A 24,960-nucleotide genomic window follows, 5' to 3' on the forward strand; every position below is an offset into this window, starting at 1 on the left:
AGATTGCAGAATGGGTACAATACAGTACGGCTCAATACCAGACCAGGCTGCAGAAACAAATTAGTGGGGGGGCATAAAATGTTCTCGGGGGGGGCACAATGGTTTTTCAACACAGGTTCCCTTTTATACGTTTCAGCTGGGACAGCGGCACTGTGGCTTGCTTGGCGCTGCCCACGGTGCTGAACTAAACAGCAGAGAGGCAATTGAAAAATCTAATTTCTCTCTATCTTAAGAACTTTCACTTATACAAAAACAGACTGAACGGATATATATAACAGACCTGCTGGGGCAGCGGACTGAGAGCAGGGGACACAAACAGGCTGGATAAGATGGTCAAGAAGACCAGTAGCGTGGTTGGGGTGGAGCTGGACTCTAGCGAGGGTGGCGGAGAGGAGGAGCCTTGCTAAGCTCCAGGCCATCAGGGAAAACCCCTCCCACCCACTATACACATACTTGGCTGACAGGAGGAGCATGTTATAGGCTCACACTACCTAAATGCAGCACTGAACGGCACAGGAAGTCCTTCATTCCGACAGCCATCAGACTATACAATGCATCACTGTGCCTCACTGCATCACTGAGCACAGAGTGACAGTTACCATCTTCCTGGACTCTTACTTTTTAAACAGCACTGTGCAATATTACACCTACTGTAGACTTCAGTATATTTTTACTGTATTTATTTACTGTATCTTTTATTCTATTTTTATTCTATTTCATTTGATTCTATTCTTAGGCCATTTGTTTTGTTATTCTTATTTGTGACTTGTTCTGTCTAAATGTTTAATGTTGAGTAATTTGCAGTGTCAAATTTCCCTCAGGATAATACATTTCTATTCTATTCTATTCTATTCTATTCTATATCTTTGAAAAGTCTCCATTTATTCAACACTTCTGACAAACTGAACTGAACTGACAAAAATAAGGTGCATAAAAAAGCAAACAAAATTCCTCCACAGGCTACTCACCATCATTAGTAGAGCGGCAAGCAGCGTTTGGGGACAGAGTGAAATCTTCTTAAAACACTGCCCCTCCACTCATTCCTGAACTTTTTTGTTAAGTCCTTCTCAAATGCCAACTGAATTAAATTGGCCTTAGTTGCGTCGATGAAGCATACTAAGGCGATGTTCTGTAAAGACATTCTTGAGGGTAGAAAACGAATTCTCACAGAGTGCCGTGCTAACTTCAGTAGTGTTGTTGTTGACATCAGTGCCCACTAGGGCTGTCCCCGACTAAGGATTTGGATAGTTTACTTTGATTGAAAAAAAAAAGAAAAAAAAATTTACCAGGGTGGGCACAGCTGACTCAGTGGGCGGGCCCGGCCCCCTAATGCCCGCCCATGGCGCCGGGACTGCTCAATACACACAATTGTTAAGGGGATGCAGACCTGGGCCCTATTCCCCGTACCTGGTTCAACTAAGTCGATCAAGAGTCCTGTAACTGAGGGGTACAATTCCCTGACTGTATTAATAAGTATGGTATCATTAAACCACTACTGTCTTATGTACATTACTACTGGCCATACAGTACACAGGTATATGATGAGAACACCTCCACAATGACACGGTTCCACACAAAACTGGGTTTAAGAATATTTATTAGCAGCAATGATAGTATATATAACAATACTTTACGTAGGGTGCGCTTATAAGGCAAAATAATGTGCGTAAGCAAATCAATAACGTATGTCCATTCTCATATTACGCAGGAGATAATGAATACAACCTGAATCTTAGGAATTATATCTATGGTACTCTAGTAAGGCAGCGGGAGATACTGGTAGGGTCCCTCCGGTTGTAGGCCAGCAAGGGGAGAGGATTTGTCGGTAACGAAAGTCTGGATCAACGGGGACTCAATAAGCTCCTGCTACGGGAGACGGTACATTACTCCCTTGATCAGCAGACGAAAGCAGCAGCTATTCTCCAGTATGCAGCTCCGCATTGAAGAAAGCTAGCCAGCCTCGGGCGTCCTAGAGGCGGGCTCGACGATGCTCCTCACAGGGTAAATCCCACACAATTGTGGGTGTAGACGATTCTCCGCTCCATCAATTACAGGACCAAAGCAAATATAATCCAGCCGAAAAGGGCTATGTAGTCGTCGGGTAGATTATCCAGTGTGCATGTCCACACGGTCCTCGTCTAGGGCTCCTCGGGTGAAAGCGCCAGGGTAAGCAGCCCAGCCTGGATAAGCACACTAGCTGGTACGAGGAAACGTTGGTGATGCTGGTCACTGTAGAACGGTAGCCGCACGATACACTATACATAAATAGACTATTACTGAATTAATAGAATAGGTCGAACTCGACGGTACAGCGTTAAACTCTGATACTTCAGTTATTAATTCGCACGCGGTCTCAATGCTCTATTTGGGGCCAAACAGGCCATACTTCACCGCACGTTGTATCGTGGGTGAGGCTTCAACTTATTGGGTAACATACTTCTGTATTCACCTGCGCCGTATTTATACGTTAGGCGAACAAACTAGTACCAGCCTTATTCCTGTCTCGTATCCTTGCGCAGAGCCGTTCATGCCCAGGCATGTCTTTGACGGTGACTTTGAACTAGACCCTGGGGGTATGGCAATGGCGCCTAAGGGACCGCTGTCCAATAGGAGAACGAAATATTATGGTCTGTACTAGGTTAAAGGGATATTCCGTGTATATGTACAAGGAATACACAAGGGATATCAAACGATATACAAATATGCAATATATATCAATCAATAAATACATATATTCGGTTTAATCTGATCCTTCGTAACAGCCGCCTCCTAATTAGTCCCACCTAATTAGATAAGCAGAGACAGATTAACCGCACTGTCCACTACTCAATGTCTGTTGTGAGGGTAGGGCAGTTCACAAAGTCAGGGGGTCATGGTCGTCATCAATAGTGTCGGGGAGCCTTGGCAACTCTATCAGCCTCGCCACGAGCCGGGTGTATGTCCGCCTCTGGACGAGCACTTCTGCCGCTCTGACCTTTCCGTCGGCACCAGTGATCACTTTGCTTACGCGGCCGGCCGGCCACGCAGCTCGGGGTAGTGACTGGTCTATGATCATGACGACTGGACGGGATGAAGGGGGGTTTAGGAGGAAGCGGGCCTGAGACTGCTTTGATCTGTGCTTGGCTGTGCCTCCTCCTCCTCCTCCGTCTGTTTCTCTTGTTTGCTCTGTACCCCGTCTGAGGAGGGGCCGGTTCTGGCCGCCCCGTCAAGGAGTCGCTGGGGGTGCTAGGTTCGAGGTCAGCTACGTCTGGAGCGCAGCTGAGGGGGGTGGAGTTCCGAACTCCCTCTTGTGCCCACGGTTCTCTCACAGGCCTCTCGCTTAATGTCAATAGCCTCTCAACGGGCTGTACGAGGGAGTGGCCGGTGTCGCTCGCCTTTGTGTGTAGGCAGCGTGTAGACGTGGGTTGACTGTCAAGTCCGTAGAGGGGGCCCTGGAGCGTCCATCCCAGTCGGGTCTGAACCGCGACTGGGCATCCTTTGGGTCCGATGTGGGCCGCCTCAATTGGGAGAATGAGGTCCGCGTGGTCGGAGCCGATGAGCAGGGTCGGTGTGGCGCCATCGATAAGCGGTATAGGTAGTTGACGTAGGTGCACATACTTCGCCATCAGCTGTGGGATGGGGTAGGTGTACTGAGACAGGCCTATGTCGTGGCTGGTGAAGACGTTGGTTATACTATACTGCTTCTCGGGCTGGTCCACCGCTGCTATCTTGAAGGAGACCTTTTCACCTTTTATGGTCTTCTGGTCCCTTCTGATGGTGCGTATTGTCATGGTACCTTTGGCACCCCGCAGGCCCAACTGGGCTGCGGCGGAAGCGAGGAGGAGAGTCTTTTCAGACCCATCGTCCAGGACGGCGTAAGTGTCCAGGACCTTGTCCTCGTAGCTCAGGAGCACTCTGACCACTTTGATGAGCACTCGGGGGGTCCCGCTATGCTGGTCAATGTGGAGCACTCCTGTTAGTCGGTTGCTTTGGATCTTCTGTAGTGGTGCCGACTCGCGGTCGTCCGAGTAGCACCGTGACTCCCAGTGTCTGCTGTAGCAGTCGGGACAGTAGGGAGCGGTCTGGTGGATCTTTGGTACTGGTGCCACCGCCTCGGCCTGGTACATTACCGTGACGGGCCCACTTTGTTGTCCTGGCTGACGCTTGTTGATGTCATGCAGGACCTCCAAGTGGGCGCCGCCGCACCTGCCGCACTTCTTCTTCAAGCGGCACGCAGCTGCCATGTGGCTGCGCGCGCAGCGGAAGCAGCGGCGGTGGTCCTTGATCCACTGACTCACCTCATCCGTGGTCAGCTTCTTGAAATCGTCGCATTGATACAGCCGATGTTCCCCTTCACAGTACTGGCATTCAATCTTCCACTCCTCTTTCGTCGAGGGGGTGTCGTGGTTCTTGTGCTGCGGTACTGATTCGGCTTGGTGCATAACAGTCACCGACCGGCGGTTATCATTTAATCCCAGAGGTCCTGGTCTTGGGCTTGGTCCACTCCATACGAACGTGTCCAGTCGTAAGCTGCTGACCTCCCTGGCGAGGAACTCAGACAGGTCTAGGAGGGATGCCTCTGGGCCGTTGGGGTCACGGTGGTCTCTCTGCCGCCGAAAGCGCTCTTGTCGGGCGGGAGGGAGCTTCTCTAATATCCTCTCTACATTAGAGTTAGCGTACAGTTCATAGATCCCTTTTTCCTTTTGGGACCCCAGCATCCCTACCAGGGACTGTACCTTGATAGAGAGGTCATCTAGTGCTCTGTTGTCTCTGGCTGGGGGGAGACGGTCAATGTCTCTTATCTCCTGTATCACGTAGTCCCATATGCGTCCATAACGTTGGTCAAGGGCTACTAGAGCCGCGGTGTATGGGGTAGTAGAGTTGGAATATGCCAGCGCTATATTGTGCGCTCTGGGCACCTTCAGGTGCTTGAGTAGGATAGCATACTTGTACGTTTCATCCGGTACATCGGACATCATTGTCTCTAAGCACATTCGTAGCTCTGTGTACTGTGCTCTGTTCTCGTGTGTGAAGTCCGGGAACGTCGGTGTGCCAAGGTACGATGCCATGGATGGCTGGCACATCGGTGAGCGTTGGGGGAGAGGCCTCCTGGGCGAGTCTCCCCGTGCGTGTCGTCTTGGGCTGGTACTTGGTGGGTACCGAAGGTCGGGTACCCAGGTGCTGTTCCTCGGGGCTGGCGGTGCGTCAAACTCACCCGTGAGTTGAGTCGGGGGTTTGTAGCGCAGTGCCTCGGGGCTGACGTCTGGGCTGTACTGGACCTCCTGGTCCAGAGTACGTTGCTGCTGGTCGGGGCTGTACTGGGCCTCCTGGTCCAGAGTACGTTGCTGCTGGTCGGGGCTGTACTGGGCCTCCTGGTCCAGAGTACGTTGCTGCTGGTCGGCTTGACATTCCTCCTCTTCCTCTTCCTCTGCTAGGTCCTGGAGTCTTCTGTTCAGTCTCTCGGCGTGGCCCGGTTCTTCCCGGTTGCTGGGTCTCGTATGGACCGGCCGGGGAGGGGGTTCGGAGACGTGGACAGGATCCTCCTGTTGGCGGGGTCCCGGGTCGCTTGGTCGGGTAGGGGAATGTGTCCTAGACCCTTGTCTTGACGATCTCCGGGAGCTCCGTGCGGATTGAGGGGGTGTCGCCATGGTAATCAATTTGTCCATCAGCTGCGCCTGCAGCCGGTCGCGCTCTGCCTCGCGCTGGGCATGGGCGGCGTTGCGCGCTGCTTCGCGCTGGGCATTGGCGGCGTCGCGCTGCGCATTGGCGGCGGCGTGCTGCGCATCGGCGCGGCTTCTTTCAATGTTCTCTTCCGTCTGAAGGCGTCTGGTCTCCAGTCTTATGCGGTCGTCTTCACTCCTTTGTTGCGCCTGGAAGCGCTCTCGCTCGGTTGCAGAATGTTCGCGTTCACTGAGGGCTTGCGCTTGGAGGTGCGCGTGAAGGCGCTCTCGTTCGTCTGCAGCTTGTTCGCGCTCGCTCGTCTGTTGCGCTTGGAGTCGATCGCGTTCACCCTGAAGTCGATCGCGTTCGGTGGAGGCTGCCAGGGTGGCGATGAGTGCCTGCGCCAGCATCTTGTCTGCTTCGCTGGGGGAAGACACAGGCGGAGGTGATCGGCTTCTGGCAGTGCTCGTTGAAGATCCGTTCTCCTGTCGCGCTCCGAGGAGATCCATCTCCTGGGTGTGTGTCTCTTCTGGTAGTGGGTCGGGTTCCGTCCCTGGAGCGCTTTCTTTATCCTGGAGCTCTCCGGGGACTGTCCCGTTGGCGTTGTCGGGGGGTAAAGTCATGTCATGTCCCTCCTGGTCCCCCCCGTGAGCTTGGTCAGTTACGAACCCACTAGGGTCTCTACTGGCGGGGTCGCCTGGTCGTTAGGGTTTGGCATACTTTTACTATCCGCTTTAGTTACTTTATCCGTATTTAACTTCCTTTTAAAGCTAGGTATTGGACTGACAACGTAGTCCTCTAGGTGAAGAGGTGGCTGCCGTCTGCGCTCCGGGCGATCTAGCTTAGGAGAACCGTTTGTGGAGTGTTCATCATCGGCCATGTTAATATTAATATTATATTAATATTACGCTAATTACCATCCGGCTCGAAGGACCAATTGTAACTGAGGGGTACAATTCCCTGACTGTATTAATAAGTATGGTATCATTAAACCACTACTGTCTTATGTACATTACTACTGGCCATACAGTACACAGGTATATGATGAGAACACCTCCACAATGACACGGTTCCACACAAAACTGGGTTTAAGAATATTTATTAGCAGCAATGATAGTATATATAACAATACTTTACGTAGGGTGCGCTTATAAGGCAAAAGAATGTGCGTAAGCAAATCAATAACGTATGTCCATTCTCATATTACGCAGGAGATAATGAATACAACCTGAATCTTAGGAATTATATCTATGGTACTCTAGTAAGGCAGCGGGAGATACTGGTAGGGTCCCTCCGGTTGTAGGCCAGCAAGGGGAGAAGATTTGTCGGTAACGAAAGTCTGGATCAACGGGGACTCAATAAGCTCCTGCTACGGGAGACGGTACATTACTCCCTTGATCAGCAGACGAAAGCAGCAGCTATTCTCCAGTATGCAGCTCCGCATTGAAGAAAGCTAGCCAGCCCCGGGCGTCCTAGAGGCGGGCTCGACGATGCTCCTCACAGGGTAAATCCCACACAATTGTGGGTGTAGACGATTCTCCGCTCCATCAATTACAGGACCAAAGCAAATATAATCCAGCCGAAAAGGGCTATGTAGTCGTCGGGTAGATTATCCAGTGTACATGTCCACACGGTCCTCGTCTAGGGCTCCTCGGGTGAAAGCGCCAGGGTAAGCAGCCCAGCCTGGATAAGCACACTAGCTGGTACGAGGAAACGTTGGTGATGCTGGTCACTGTAGAACGGTAGCCGCACGATACACTATACATAAATAGACTATTACTGAATTAATAGAATAGGTCGAACTCGACGGTACAGCGTTAAACTCTGATACTTCAGTTATTAATTCGCATGCGGTCTCAATGCTCTATTTGGGGCCAAACAGGCCATATTTCACTGCACGTTGTATCGTGGGTGAGGCTTCAACTTATTTGGGTAGACGGCCCGGGTTCGAATCCTAGTCTTTTCCTTCTTTTTGCAATGTAGGAACAATTCAATTTGGTGCACGTTGAGAGCTATATAAAGAATGACATCCTCAATGCATGTAGATTTATAATATTTTAACTTAAAACTAGGCTACTTTTGCGTATAATCATTAATATTATATTCCAAAAAATTATATTGGAAACGCGGGGTTTCGAACACCGGTCGCCCGGTTGCCAGGATTGAGCACTACCGCTGCGTCACTGTGCCAGACGGGATATATTCATTGTTTATCCCTTAATGGACGAGAGACCCGTGTTTAGAATATTTTTTCTTTTGAATGAAGTTTTATCTCTTTATTCTCAAATGCATTAATGTGACATCAACGGCTCATTCAATTTCTCAAATCCGTCAAACAGCGCATCTCATCAGACATTTTAATCCCAGTTACAATATCACACAAAATCCACAATCCACGCATAGACACTTCAATTTTATGCTTGAATGAAACACAATCCGGGCGCTCCGTTAAGCAAATCTACAGCGGAGAATATATGAAACTAATCAGAGCCAAACGGCCGATAGGTTTCATTCATTAAAAATATCCCGCGGGATTCACATTTGCAATGCGCCGTTATTAAAATAACCACATGCAGCGTGTATCGCGACTCCGAGCGCCGTATATGACGTGCATTATTTTATTTAGGACAAAGTAAATCTATAGGCTCAATATGATTTATTATCAGCATTTAGTTCTATTATTATACATTTCAAAAGCCCCCTCTAGGAAAACGAAGCACAGAAACATAATTCAGAATGGTATAATGGGATCTAGACTGTGAGAATCATTTCAGGAAGCGAGCTGTCATTTATTTGCGGGGGCGTGGCCATGGTTCATCCGGCTAACTGAAGTTAACCCTGCTCTCGACCAGGCTCAAACTTTTTGATCTGTTGTCATGGTGATTTGGACAATCGCGCGTCGGGGAATGGAAAGGTCCGGCTTAAGTCAGACTAGACTGGAAATTATCCGGCTAACTCAGTTATCCAGGTACGGGGAACGGGGCCCAGAGAAAGACGTTTGTCTTGTTTACATCAGGGTCCCCCATTTTCAATTCATATAGACATTTATGACATACACAACATACATGACATTTATGGCATAGGGACATATAGGTATTTAGTACTGATACATTTGTGACATAAACGGTATTCAAATATACAGTACTGTTACCCCTAGATCCTGACAGAGTATATACATATGATGGGGAGGGGAATGTACATTAGGAGGGGGTGGGTGGGTGGGAGAGAAATATACATACGGCTGGGAGGGAATATATACATGCGGTGGGGAGGAGACTGTCTATTAGGAGGTGGTGGGGGTTTTGGGCATCAAACTGTGATAATATGAAAAAAATACTAAAAACGAATAATAATTAAAAAAAATAATTTTGATTTGAGTGATTTCACCATGGCCGAATTGTGTACACAACCACTGGGCGCGGTTCTAAGATGGAACAATTATGTTTTTGTTACCTTGTTAATGTGTGACTTAAAGTTAGTTTAAATCTGAGTCTATGATGACACCAAGACTTTTAACTTCAGGTTTAATCCTAGGAGTAAGCTTTCCCATGTTTTTCAGTAGAATTTCTCTTTTTGTTCCAGGGCCGACCAGTAGGATTTCAGTTTTGTCTTCGTTTCATTTTAGGAAGTTATTGCTCATCCATTTATTTATTGCTAAGAGACAGGCAGTAATAGAGTCTCTCACTCACTCACTCACTCACTCACTCACTCACTCACTCACTCACTCACTCACTCACTCACTCACTCACTCACTCACTCACTCACTCACTCACACACACACACGTCACACGCACGCGCACACGCACGCACGCACGCACACACACACACACACACTCACTCACTCACTCACTCACTTACAAACACACACACACTCACTCACTCACTCACTCACTCACTCACTCACTTACAAACACACACTCACTCACTCACTCACTCACTCACTCACTTACTTACAAACAAACACACACACACACACACACACACACACACACACACACACACACACACACACTCACTCACTCACTCACTCACTCACTCACTTACAAACACACAAACACTGTTGTGACTCTAATAATTTAGACTTTATGCTGCCTCACTTAATCAAAATCCAGATGATTAATGCTGAGATTAATTCACATTCATAATAAGTCGCCTTGGTTATGTTATTACTGTAATAAGAAGGTACCACCCCATTAGCACGGAGAACTACACATTTCCATGAAAATACACAATTTGATCACATTTATGAGTGTAATAGTGTGAAAGCTACTTGTCCTCCTCAGGTTGTTTAGTGAAGCTCTCTGAGGCAGATCATCCTCCTCAGGTTGTTTAGTGAAGCTCTCTGAGGCAGATCATCCTCCTCAGGTTGTTTAGTGAAGCTCTCTGAGGCAGATCATCCTCGTCAGGTTGTTTAGTGAAGCTCTCTCTGAGGCAGATCATCCTCCTCAGGTTGTTTAGTGAAGCTCTCTGAGGCAGATCATCCTCGTCAGGTTGTTTAGTGAAGCTCTCGCTGAGGCAGATCATCCTCCTCAGGTTGTTTAGTGAAGCTCTCTGAGGCAGATCATCCTCGTCAGGTTGTTTAGTGAAGCTCTCTCTGAGGCAGATCATCCTCCTCAGGTTGTTTAGTGAAGCTCTCTGAGGCAGATCATCCTCGTCAGGTTGTTTAGTGAAGCTCTCTGAGGCAGATCATCCTCGTCAGGTTGTTTAGTGAAGCTCTCTGAGGCAGATCATCCTCGTCAGGTTGTTTAGTGAAGCTCTCTCTGAGGCAGATCATCCTCGTCAGGTTGTTTAGTGAAGCTCTCTGAGGCAGATCATCCTCGTCAGGTTGTTTAGTGAAGCTCTCTCTGAGGCAGATCATCCTCGTCAGGTTGTTTAGTGAAGCTCTCTGAGGCAGATCATCCTCGTCAGGTTGTTTAGTGAAGCTCTCTGAGGCAGATCATCCTCGTCAGGTTGTTTAGTGAAGCTCTCTCTGAGGCAGATCATCCTCGTCAGGTTGTTTAGTGAAGCTCTCTGAGGCAGATCATCCTCGTCAGGTTGTTTAGTGAAGCTCTCTGAGGCAGATCATCCTCGTCAGGTTGTTTAGTGAAGCTCTCTGAGGCAGATCATCCTCCTCAGGTTGTTTAGTTGCCTGAAGCTCTCTGAGGCAGATCATAGAGCCATATGAAATCCGTTTTATTTTTTTCCAAATTCCATTAAATTTTTTCCAAATTCCGTTTTTTCCTTTTTACTATTTCAGAATTCTGTATTTTGCTTTGTACGCTCATTTTACCATCAGAAATAGTGTCTAATAAGTGGGAATGAATAAATGTCCACAATTTAATAAGATATAACAGTCCATTTAATAGGGCTGTCTTAAATACTTTGAAGCTTCGAAGCTTCGTTCGATGGGCATGGGATTCGAATATGAAAATAAAATTCGATTATTAAAAAAGAAAAAGAAAAATTATATATATTTTTGCAAAATCAACTCTCTTTGTTAACTACAACAAGCAATGCTGTTTGTTATTTAACCCTTTAATCGACAAGGACGAGTTAACACGTCATTCTCCGCCATGCGTAATCTGCCAATGACGCCGTAACACGTCGTTGAGATCAATATTTAAAAAATCTGTGATGGCAATCATATTTCACCCGCGGAGACTTGAGATCTCCTGTTGATCTCCTCTCAACTCTCCAACGGTTCAAGAATGCCATCTGGTGGCCGATCGGCGGATCGCCCAAACAGCAAACCGGAAACCGAAAGTGGTGCTCATCCAAATTCGGTCCGGCCACTCGCTATAGCTCCCGGGGCTCCATCTCGACACACTGGATAATCAATTGCTCGCCCTAACTCAATAAACAACGTTATTTGGACGTATATAGTATTATACAACCTGGAAATGGTTCATCTAGATCAACATCCCATAATAGAAAACGTTCTACTTCAAGCTGATCGCCCAACGGCCCGAGGAGACTGGGGTAAGTTTCAGCGTTTATTATTACCGTGTTCGATACAAACTGCTCTGATGATCATATCACCCACACTACATGAATCATCTAATGTTGGCCACGGAATTATAAACGACCCCCCCCCCCCATCCGGTCAACATCAGATGATGAGTAGTAACTTCTAGAAGCACGTACATTTGACATTTTTTATCTGGCGCCGATCGCTATCAAACTGTATTTGATCATCAATATAATGCATTTTTGGCTATAACTCACGTTCTGCAGAATGCTGCAGAAAACGATAAAAACATATTTATACTTTAGACACATATATGAATATGTGAATGAAAAAGTAGAACGTTGCTACATCCTAAACGATAGATACTTGATGTTGAATGGGCCATAGTAATGTCAATTTAGCAATACAATTAAAAAAGTTATAGCCCTGCAAAGAAGGGGAACATCTCCATAGACTTTCAACAGTGGCAGATAGGGGTATATGATCAGAATAATGCTGTTTGTTATTTAAGATGAGGTCGGACTCGGCACTGACAGATTTGTGTTCATTGTGCTGCTTTTATAAAGCCTCAAATGACGGCTTACAATATTTCATGAAAGCAAAGTGTTTTGTTTGTCTAAGATTTAAAAAGGTTTAAACTTTACAGCACTGACAAAGTTGAACAAAGTGCTGTACAAGTCCCACAACATAATTTATTTTTTATTTTTTATTTTTTTAATAGTTGATTCCATTTTTATTGCTCAATTCCGCGATTCCGTCCGCGATTCTGTGATCGCGGATTCCATATGGCTCTAGCACAGGGGTCGGGAACCTATGGCTCGCGAGCCATATATGGCTCTTCTGGTGACAGCATATGGCTCCCAGAAATTTTTGAGAAAAAAAATAAAACGTTTTTTTTTTTTTTTTTTAATACTTGTGATATTTCTTAATAATACTGTGTCATTTTAAAGTAAACAGAAATTAGTTTTGAAGATACAGCTAATAGTATCTGTAGCTGAAGATATAGCGAGCAGAGCTGGCGAGGGAACACAAGTGGACAGAAATTAAAAATCTTCAACCTGAAGACCAGCTGATTCTTAAAACTTGGAACGAGCTTCCTGTGACATACCACACAATGCAGCGTGAGTATTGCCGTATTGACCATGTTTGGCTCTACATATGCATATGGGCAGTCATTCTCGCATATGAGGAACATTAAGACCAACCTACGCTCACGTTTAACTGATGGAAGCCTCAACGCCTGCATGAAGCTCAACCTCAGCACGTATGAACCAGATTACAAGGCCATCAGCAAAACCATGCAGCACCAGAAGTCGCATTAAAAGTAAGACATATTTAATTTATTATACGTTAAAAATACTATATGGCTCTCAATGAAATATATTTAGAAATATTTGGCTTTTATGGCTCTCCCAGTCAAAAAGGTTCCTGACCCCTGCTCTAGCAGATCATCCTCGTCAGGTTGTTTAGTGAAGCTCTCTCTGAGGCAGATCATCCTCCTCAGGTTGTTTAGTGAAGCTCTCTCTGAGGCAGATCATCCTCCTCTGGTTGTTTAGTTGCCTGAAGCTCTCTGAGGCAGATCATTTCACACGTGTTTACAAACTAACGTAGACAAACAGGCACACAAAGTAAACAAATAGAAATATAATAATTGTAACATCTTTTGTCCAAAATGATAGAAAGGAGGGGGAAGGGAAAGATGGATTGCTAGGCAGTTCAGTTCAGATTCAGATTCAGATTACTTTATTCACCATATTGTATATACAAATGGAACGTGATTCGACATTACAGTGCATGATTTTTTTCTTTCACAAATAGGAATAACATAATAATAAATAAATAAGTGCAAAACAGGACAACACAGTGAGACAACAATAAGACAGTAAAAGTGCAGTGGTTGGGGACATGGATATAGTGCAGCACAGTTCAAGTCCAGAGGTCCAGCCCTAGCAGCTCGCCATAGAGGGGGGGGGGGGGGGGGGGACGGGACGGGACACCTGACTTGTTTACCAGGCGAGCTGCTGAGGGGAAGAAACTGAGTTTATGGCTGGACTTTAATGTCTTGGGCAGCCGTAGCCGCCTGCCGTGGGGGAGCATGATGAAGGGGCTGTGACCTGGGTGGGCGCGGTCTGCCATGATCTTCCTCGCCCTCCTCAAGGCCCTGGTGGAATGTAGTTCTAAGGTTAATAATAATAATAATAATAATAATAATAATAATAATAATAATAATAATAATAATAATAATAATAATAATAATAATAATAATAATAATAATAATAATAATAATAATAATAATTCATTTATTTTGTATAGTGCTTTTCGAAGACCCAAAGTCGCTGACAATAGGCAAAAAAGAAACAAAGAAACAGAACCACAGGGAAACGGAGGACAATAAGAATACACAGGAAACATAAAACCACGAGTAACGGATAACAAATACGGGAGTGAGTAGGGGAGACAGTCGGGAGGAGAGTAAGGGAAAACCAAGGGGGCTCTGACTACCCTACCCATCAACTAAACGTGACCAATTACGCAATAACAAATTCAAACACACACACCAATCAGCGTGCGCTCTAACATACACTTCTTTTAAGACTTTTTTTGTTTAATTTCGTTTAATAATAGGCTAAATAGCCTATTTATAAAGGAAAACATCTGACTTTTACTATAATAATATATATATATATATTTTTTTTACAACAATTGCCCATGACGTTTGGAGGGGCACAGTGCGCCATCTGGGGGGGCATGGCCCGTGAATGCCCCCCCCATGGCTCCAACACTGGTGGGGAGGGGGGGGGGGGGGCAGGAGGAGAGAACGTGGGGCAGGGGGAAATGGTGGCGAGTTGGAGGAGGGTGGTTATGGGTAAGTAAGGTTGAATGCTTGGGAGAACAGGTAGGTTTTGAGTCTGGATTTGAAGGTGGAGAGTGAGGGAGAGTCTCTGATTCATCATTTAACCACTACCAAACATGAAGAATGTACCGGTCCGGTATGTATGCTTACTCAGTCCATAGGTTTTGGTCCATTTCATTCTGGATCCAAAAAGCGTAGTTCAGTTCAGCTGTGGTTTGGCCTAGTTAGAAGCCTGGGCCTGAGGAGGACCCTCCTCTGGGGTTACTGTTTCTAATGAGTCCAACAGTAAGAGCGAGTTGGGGGTTTTACTTCTGGCTTCATAGTACCAGAGCTCATGTGTGGCCAGGGTTAACCTGTCCTCTCATTGGTTCACTTGAACCTGGGGAGAAACTGTAGTTATACTGTAGGTCAATTATTATTAGAGTATATAATTCCTCAACTCCAACAATCACTTCTGTGCAGATTAATAGCGAAACAAGACATAGCCGTTACTTACATGAGACAGTTGCGATTAAACGTGATGGAATTGTTTCTATAATAATGTTCTCAATCCTTAATACCAAGTCACATGAATGGAGACTGTAGCCCCAAGTGGCTCAAACAAGACAGGGCAGGAAATATGTAAGGGATAATGTATGTAAGGTCATTGTCGCTAAATAATTGACCGACACAGAGTTTAGAATACAGAGGCGCCTCGCAGAGGTGTTCTAAACGCAGTGAAGGTCAATTATTTTGCGACAATGACCGAGTATAGCTATACATTATCTCGCTTATTACATGGCTAACTTACTAACAATATACCTAATTCATTTTACACCATCGACAAGACGAGATCAAATGCAGACGCAGTTGTTCTGTTCTGTGGCTCTGCGCTGTCATCGCCGGCAGCTTGCACTGATGAGTGCAGCTGTGCATATGCTGAGCAGCTTTCATGACTGCGATCTAAATGCTTGATTGCTCCGGCTGCGAACAGCGGTCATTATTGCTCGGTTGCCCCTGACAGCGGTCAGTTATCGAAAAATAACTGACCGCTGCTATGGGCAACCGAGCGCTATTGACCAATCACAATCAAGCATTTTCGCGAATGTTAAAACGCCATGTAATAAAAGGTTATATTTTAATGAGTCAATCTCAAAACCTCTGTGGAGTTTTCCAGCGCTTCCACAGAGTATGAGCATGTGGGGATAACAGGGAGCCTGGGGGGGTTGTAAGCATGGGGGATGTATCCTTTCCAACACCTCACACACACACACACACACACACACACACACACACACACACACACACACACACACACACACACACACACACACACACACACACACACACACACACACACACACACACACACACACACACACACACTTTCTTTTTTTTAAAGCTTTGACCAGTCAGCTGGTTCTTTTAGCGTTTATCGCTTTTTCATCGCATTCATACTTGGTCAAGTTCGACCGACAGAAGCAGGCTGAAAGGGTTCAGATGGGGGGGAAGACACTCTGGGAAAGGCACGGCTGCCGTCCGGGATTCGAACGCGCTCAGCCCCAGATCCGTGACGAGCACGGTTGTCCACGGCGCTGAAATAGCACTCGCGGTACGTGGTGAGCTACTGGAGCTCCCCACACACACACACTTTCAAAGCTACACGACGAGGTAAACAAACAACAGATAGCTAACGTTGACGCTGCCATTTTGGTTCTGGGCGATTTCAACAGCGCGCGTCTTAAAAAGGTGTTGCCGAATTTCTATCAGCATGTGACCTGTCCCACCAGAGGCGAGAACATATTAGACCATGTATACTTGCAATTTAAGAATGGGTACAAGTCACAGGCTCTTAGTCCATTCGGTAAGTCCGATCATCTTTCTTTTGCCAAAATATAAACAAAGTCTCAAGGGAACGCCGGTAGTATCGCGAGAGGTTAAGCGTTGGACTGTGACGTCAGAGGAGACACTCCAGGCTGCACTTGAATGCACAGACTGGAATGTATTCCGTGATAACACAGCCAATATTAACGAATACACTGAAACAGTGCTTGACTTTGTCTGTACTCTGGTAGAAGAAACAATCCCCTCTACCACAATTAGAATCTACCCAAATCAAAAGCCCTGGGTAGATAAATCCGTCTGTGAGGCTCTGAAAGTGCGCACCTCAGCCTACAACAACGGGCTTGTGACAGGCAACATGGATGAACACAAGACGGCAAGATACAACGTCAGGAGAGCAGTAATAGAGGCAAAACGGCGTTACAGGGACAAAGTTGAACTTCAGGCTGACTCTAGAGGCATGTGGCAGGGCCTCAGAACAATGACAAAGGCACCTCCCTCAAACTGAACAGTGACATCTCCCTAGCAAATGATCTCAATACCTTCTATGCGAGGTTTGAGGCTGTGAATAACAACACCAGCCTACAAGCCACGGCAATGGGGGGGGTCTGCTGATGGAGACTCAGTGTTCAGGGTAACAGAGCATGAGGTGAGGCGGACCTTTAAAAAAGTGAATATCAGGAAGGCAGCAGGACCGGACGGCATCCCCGGCCGCGTCCTAAAAGTCTGTGCCGACCAACTGGCCCCAGTATTCACTGACATCTTTAACCTGTCCTTAGAACAGGCTGTCATCCCCACCTGTCTGAAGAAGTCCACCATCATCCCTGTACCCAAAAAATCTACGCCCGCTTGCCTCAACGACTACCGCCCTGTAGCTCTCACCTCCATAGCCATGAAGTGCTTTGAGAAGCTAGTGAAGGGCTACATCTGTTCCTCCCTCCCCATCAACCTGGACCCCCTGCAATTTGCATACCGCCCTAACAGGTCCACGGAGGACGCCATAGCCCATGTGCTGCACACAGCAGCATCACACCTGGACAAGAGGCAGGGGAACTATGTGAGAATGCTGTTCATCGACTACAGCTCAGCATTCAATACCATAGTCCCCTCCAAACTCATAGCCAAGCTCAGGGACCTGGGCTTGAACTATGACCTCTGCTAGAGCCATATGGAATCCGCGATCACAGAATCGCGGACGGAATCGCGGAATTGAGCAATAAAAATGGAATCAACTAAAAAAAAAAATGTATAAAATTTTGTAACTTTTTTTTTTTTTTTTACTTTTTTTTTTTTTTTATGTTGTGGGACTTGTACAGCACTTTGTTCAACTTTGTCAGTGCTGTAAAGTTTAAACCTTTTTAAATCTTAGACAAACAAAACACTTTGCTTTCATGAAATATTGTAAGCAGTCATTTGAGGCTTCATAAAAGCAGCACAATGAACACAAATCTGTCAGTGCCGAATCCGACCTCATCTTAAATAACAAACTGCATTGCTTGTTGTAGTTAACAAAGAGAGGCAGAGTTGATTTTGCAAAAATATATATACCTTTTTATTTTTTTTAATAATCGAATTTTATTTTCATATTCGAATGAAATAAATGAATGAAGCTTCGAAGTATTTAAGACAGCCCTATTAAATGGACTGTTATATCTTATTAAATTGTGGACATTTATTCATTCCCACTTATTAGACACTATTTCTGATGGTAAAATGAGCGTACAAAGCAAAATACAGAATTCTGAAATATTAAAACGGAAAAAACGGAATTTGGAAAAAAATAAAATGGAATTTGGAAAAAAATAAAACGGATTTCATATGGCTCTAACCTCTGCCAGTGGGTCTTGGACTTCCTGACGGGCAGACCCCAGGTGGTAAGAGCAGGCAACTGCACCTCCTCATCCATCACGCTCAACATAGGGGCCCCCCAGGGCTGTGTTCTGAGCCCCCTCCTCTACTCCCTGTACACACATGACTGCGTGGCACAGCGGAACAACAACACAATCATCAAATTGGCTGATGACACAGTAGTGGTGGGCCTGATCATTGCCAACGACGAGAGGGCCTACCTGGAAGAGGTAGAGAATCTGTCACAGTGGTGTCAGGAGAACTGCCTCTCCCTGAACGTCAGCAAAACAAAAGAGATGATTGTGGACTTCAGGAGGTCGGGGGTCAAGGACTACAGCCCCCTCAGCATCGACGGGGCACCGGTTGAGAGAGTGAACAGTTTCAAGTACCTCGGAGCCCACATATCCGAGGACTTGACATGGACCACACACATTGACAGTGTTGTGAAGAAGGCACGACAACGCCTCTACTTCCTCAGGCGCCTAAGGAAGTTCCAAGTCAGTCAGAAGATCTTTAAGAACTTCTACTCATGTACAATAGAGAGCATCCTGACTGGCAACATCACCTCCTGGTTTGGGAATAGCACTGCACAAGACCGTAGCAGACTACAAAGAGTGACACGTTCAGCCGAACGCACAATTGGAGGGGGGCTTCCCACCCTCCAGAACATTTACAACAAGCGGTGCAGGGGTAAGGCTAAGAGAATCATCAAGGACTCCAGCCACCTGAACAACTGCCTCTTTGAACTGCTGCGGTCAGGCAAGCGATACCGGAGTCTTAAGGCGAGCACCGAAAGACTCAGAAGAAGCTTCTATCCCCAGGCCATCAGGCTGCTCAACGAACAATAAACACTATGCAACAACCATCAAATGCACACAGCACACACACCCACACGCACACACTCACTTTAAACAAACAACACACGGCAGCACCCACTCTCCACACTTTAGATAACCTAAACACACTTTATATTTATTGGTAAAGGATTTGCACTACAACTCGTACACCTTACTGTAAATTGTACCTAAATTGTACCTCATCCCATTTCTGCTTTGCACTATATAGTATTGTATATTAGTACATTGCATAGTATATTGTATATTGTATGGTAACTCAGTTACTTCTATTCTGCATCGAACATTGTACATATGTCTATACTGAACACTGTGACCTCTATTTTTACTTCTATTTTACATGCTATACTATTTTATTTCATACTTATCTTGTCTAGCAGTCTCTGGAGCGTAACAGTAAGAAGCATTTTGTATAAAAGTATTCTGTACTTCTGTATGACAACTATTAAAGAAACTTGAAACTTGAAACTTGAAACACACACACACACACACACACACACACACACTCTCTCTCACTCACTCACTCACTTACGCACACACACACACACACACACACACACACACACACACACACACACACACACACACTCACTCACTCACTCACTCACTCACTCACTCACTCACTCACTCACTTACAAACACACACACACACACACTCACTCACTCACTTACAAACACACACTCGCACGCACGCACACACACGCATACGCAACACAAATATCGTTCATTGCTCTCGCTGCTTCTCAAATAAATAAATCAAGGAAGAGCATTATATTACATTTTACTGTCTTAATGTGTGCACCTACTTTTATGTTGCCCTACATGTAGTTTGCAGAGGGTTAAAGAGCCTGACTGCTGTGTAGTTTGTAGGGCTGTCTTAAATACTTCGAAGCTTTGAAGCTTCGTTCGATGGCACAAGCTTCGAACATTAAAAAAAAAATCGAAGTTTAATTTTTTTTTTTTTAATTTTTATTTTTTTTACTTCGGTGTGTGTGTGTGTGCATGGGGCCATTGGGTGGGGCCTGGGGACAAATACACTGGAGGAAAGTAACCCAGCTCAGCACTGCCCAAATTATATCATCACTATTGATATCATCCTCAAACACATATACACCACCTACACGCCTATTCTCAGTCCTTGCCCCACAATGGTGGAATGAACTACCCACCCCAGTTAGGACAGCCGAATCCCATCCAATCTTTCGCCGTCGACTAAAGACGCACTTCTTCAACCATTATCTGAAATAAAATTTAAAAAATAAAATAAAAAAAATCTAACCCTAACTAACCTTACTGTCATGCACTTGTCCTAATAAACTAACCTACACTGTAACACGCAACACTTTGATGAATATTGTTACTCAGCTGATAGAGTTGTATCCTTCCTGATGACCTGTCGTACAGAACTTGTAAGTCGCTTTGGATAAAAGCGTCAGCTAAATGACTAAATGTAAATGTGAATGTAAATGCCTTGTAGAATTCCACACATAAGAAAGAAAGATACTGGGATGAATAAACAAAATGGGAAATAAAATGTAGAAATGCATGCAATACATAAATAAATATGAATCTCCATATATGAAATAGAACATTTAGATAAGGTGCTACTGAGATGTTTTGGTGAGTTCTTTGTTTTTTTGTGGAAGTAGCCATTCTTAAAAATGCATGAACATTCACTGATAATTGGTCTGTAGTGGAGTCTACAAGGTCTACATTGCCGGACCATGTAGAATCCGGACCTTGTAGGGGCTACTTAATTCATTAATCCAATCCACTTTATTTATAGAGCACATTTAAAAACAACAACGTTTACCAAAGTGCTGTACAAGTCAGGGTTTCCGTTAGAAAAAATTGTTGCCGGCCTCAGTGTCCGGTAGATTTCAATCTACCGGTCAAATGAGAGAGATTCCGGTCAGAGTTTATTGAGCTTAAAAACAATTGATAGGCAAAAGAATGACAACAAAACAAAAGAATGACATCATCAAGGCATGTAGATTTATAATATTTTTACTTAAAACTAGGCTACTTTTGCGTATAAAGTCATTATATTCCAAATAAAATAAGTCCCGAGACTCGTGCTGCTGCCGACTTTAAATCAAATAGGTGTCTGTGGGCAGTCGCCCGACATTAATAAACAACAGTTATAATCACATTTTTATGAGCTAACGAATTCCGTTATATTGGACATTTGTATTAATTATATCAAGCGAAGAACTGAGAAATTTGGCAGAGAGAGACGGCAACATTATCGTGGGATTGCGTGACGACTCTCTCCACCTCGCAACGACTTATTTGCAAAGAGTATGGCGCTGCAGAGCAGCTGATTCAGCTGTTATTGGCTCTTTTCTGGGGACCGCACAGCAGCGCCCCCCACCCAACATTGAATTGAAAATGGCTGAATTGGAGTACTGCTGGAATACTGCATTGTGCTGCTGCTGCTCCGGCTCTGCAGCTTCACAAAAGTTCGCACACCCAGCACTAAGCTCTCGCTGACAACGTCGTTGTCATTATTAGAGGCAACGAGGAAACAAATGTAATGATCGTTTCGTTCATCGCATAGGCTATTTAATTTTAGCCTATTTTAATACAATTCAAATAATCAAATTGTGCTTAGACTCAGGGAATTATTTTCACCGGACATTAAGACCGGAGAGATTAAATATGTCGGACTTGGGCGGCTAGGTGGTGTAGTGGGCAAGGCACTCGCCACCAGTGTGGAGACGCTAGGATTCGCGTGTTCGAATCCAGCTCTCCACATTGTTTTTCAGTTTGGCTGGTCGTCCGCAGTAATACACATTGGCCGTATTACGGGGAGGGAAAACTGAAGGGTGGGGATCGAACGTTGTGAACAAGCGACTCCTACAAGTCGGTTGGTGCGCCTGCGCAGTAGAATCAGGAAGTGTCGGGGGCAGCGTGAGCCTCCCATGCGTTACTCCTCGACACTGAGAGATCGAGCTGCGCAGGTGAAAAGATGCGACTGCTGTTACCTCAAGTACCGGAGGGGACTTGTGCTATGTATGACTTAGTCCACATTGCAGCCGGCTTGTGGGAGGCAAGAAACAGCGTTCGTGACAGGAGAGGGTTGAATTGGATGATACGAAATTGGGATGGGAGAAAATATGGAAAAATGGGAGAAAAAGTGGATACAAAAAAAAATATGTCGGACTTCAACAGATTTTGCCGGTCAAATACCGGTAATTACCGGCTAACGGAAACGCTGGTACAAGTCCCACAACATAAAAAAAAAAAAAAAAAAAAAAAATATATATATATATATATATATATATATATATATATATATATATATATATATATAAAAAATATTCATTTTTTTTTTATTCGAAGCTTCGAATTAAAATCGAAGCTCGGCCCCGAAGCTTCGATTGCCACAAAAAAATTCGAAGGTCAGCCCTAGTAGTTTGCAGGGGGTTAAAGAGCCCGACTGCTGTGTAGTTTGCAGGGGGTTAAAGAGCCTGACTGCTGTACTTCTTGTCTTCTCCCCAGGAGCCTGCTAGACATGGACACCTTCTCCAAGTCAGACCCAGGTAACTGATGCTTCTATTGTCATAGAAATAAATCACTCTGTTTTCATATCTGTGCCTTTTTTTCAACCTTCATTTTCATGTTAGTAAATTAGTTCAACCTAGGGGTGGACGGTATAAACGGTATACGGTATAAACGGTATAGGGTATAAACGGTATGAATTTGCGCTACGGTATGGATTTTGACTATACCTTGTGACCAGTAGAGCAACTCTAAAATAGCAATGACGTCACGTAACCACAGCCAGTGCGACTATTTCACTCGCATTTGCCCCTAAAACTAGATAGAATTAGATATAGATAATAGATATGTGCGAACTGGAAAAAGTTATTTAGGAGCACAGAGGCTTCGCGCAGTGGGCATGTCAACGCGCAATTGTCATTTCATAATAGACACGGAACAGAGCGGACCTTCAATTCTAGAAGCAAACTAGTAGCTCTTCCACCCTGCGTTTGAAGGCTGTGTGACAACTTCTCTTGCGAGTCGCGCAGTTTAGTTTCTACTGTATGTGTAATGTAAACTCTGCGACGGATCCAATCGTCTAACATGCTTTGCATCCTCACCATTCTGGAATGCCCACGTCGCGTTAAAACCTTATGTAATGTTAACTATTGATGTAGCCTCAGAAAGCTAACATTAGCTGGCTCCACTCCTACTGTAGCAGCCTGTTGATGTACTAGCCTCAGAAAGCTAACGTTTGCTGGCTCCACTCCTACTGCAGCCTGTTGATGTAGCTCCACTCTAGCAGCCCCCTCTCTCACTCTGTCTCCCCCATCCCTCTCTCTCTCTCTCTGCTAACAATCCTGATTTGATTCTTGAACCTATTTCATTAAAAAGGAAGATATTGATGGACATTAGCTATAGTATAGCTCAGCAGCTGTAACAGAATAATTTTATTATGTTTGATTATTTACCTACATAACAAACGCTGTCACTGTTTACTTGTGTAACGACATGGTTCCTTTTCAAACTGTCGATAGAAAGGGCTTTAAAGACATGGTCAAAGCACTGGCTCCAAGATACGCATTACCTGCCCGCAGACACTTGAGAAAAGGTTTTGCATTTTTCTATTGCAGTTTTGCACAATAAATGTTCTTATAATACCTCTGTACTATGTGAAATATGTCCTAGTAATACAAGAGTACAGTAATAGCTGCCATACCAGTGTTTACCCCTTCAGAAGCATTTATATAGACATTTTAAGATAAGTTAATATACCGTGATATATACCGTTACCGTCTATGCTTCAAATTATACCGTGATATAAATTTGAGACCATACCGTCCAGCCCTAGTTCAACCTTTACGTTTTCAAATGGTTGCCAGTCCCCAGTGTCCCTTTTCTTTTGGTACATCACTCAACATGCCACACAAACGTGAATCTGTTCAATTTCATGCCGTAGCTAGTGAATATTACTGTTTCATGCGCCTGATCATCGTGTACCATGCATCGCTGAGCAATAACACTGAGTCTCTCCTAAAGCGTTTAGAGAGAGACAGAGAGGATGTGTGTGTGTTTGTGTGAGAGAGAGAGAGAGAGAGAGAGAGAGAGAGAGAGAGAGAGAGAGAGAGAGAGAGAGAGAGAGAGAGAGAGAGAGAGAGAGAGAGAGAGAGAGAGAGAGCAGTAAATGTGAAGCTTGGCCTCAGGGGATTAATTGGCTGAGACGCTCTAAATCAAGCTCATTCTCAATTAGGCCAATTTATAAAGTACCTGATTGACACTTAATCAGTCAGCTGGTCAGTGGCCGCATGCTTACACACAAACAGTATAAACTCTCACTGGGCCTCATTCATCTAGAAATATACACAATCATTATATTAATTATTTTTAATTTTTTAAATATACTAGCAAACATTTGTGTCTAAGTAAATTATGGCACAGTTTCCCCATCAGGTTTCTGACATCAACTTAAAGGGGAATGCCACCCATTTAAACAATTCACAAATGAACAGTTCAGTATGTGAGCATGCACTACTCTCTCCTAAAGCAAGAAATCAGACCGAGAGCCCCCCTCTGAAACGGGATGTCAAATCTAGGGTCTATAGACAATGAATGGGGCTTTTTGAGGCCATACAATGTTACACCCAAATGAGGCTTTAATTCTGGTTCAGATATTCTAGCAATGCTAGAATATAAACCTAATTTGTGAGTAAGAGCTCACACAAAAATGTTATGGCCTTGTAAAATCAGAGCCCCATTCATGTCTATGGAGCCCTGGATTTTACATCCCAGTGACATCATCGATTGGAGGGTTCTCTGTGATGTCTGGCTTTGCATGTTCACAAATATGGGCTGAACTGTCCTGGGGCGCAGGAAAACAAATGTGAATTCTTAACACTTTGCCGCCCGACCACGAGTTAATACGGGTTTCGAATCCATGCGCTGTGGACAGAATCACGTATAAAGCCGTGGCAAGTTGTTATTGCTTTTATATCATTTTAATAACCGGGTCA

The 24,960-nt window shown here is 45.0% G+C and overlaps 1 protein-coding gene across 1 annotated transcript in view; it reads left to right on the top strand.

Annotated features, from left to right (window-relative positions):
* The window catches only part of LOC311229678 (copine-9-like), a gene marked incomplete at both ends in the record, with an annotated part of 679,647 nt that overhangs the window by 43,471 nt on the left and 611,216 nt on the right, over positions 1–24,960 (top strand). Inside the window, one exon of the mRNA XM_084315753.1 lies at positions 22,469–22,509. Coding sequence (XP_084171879.1) covers positions 22,469–22,509 — 41 coding nt within the window. The remainder of the gene's footprint in view (positions 1–22,468; positions 22,510–24,960) is intronic.

This window comes from Notolepis coatsorum, assembly GCF_963971535.1.
Source record: "Notolepis coatsorum genome assembly, chromosome: 6".
Classification (NCBI taxonomy): Eukaryota; Metazoa; Chordata; class Actinopteri; order Aulopiformes; family Paralepididae; genus Notolepis; species Notolepis coatsorum.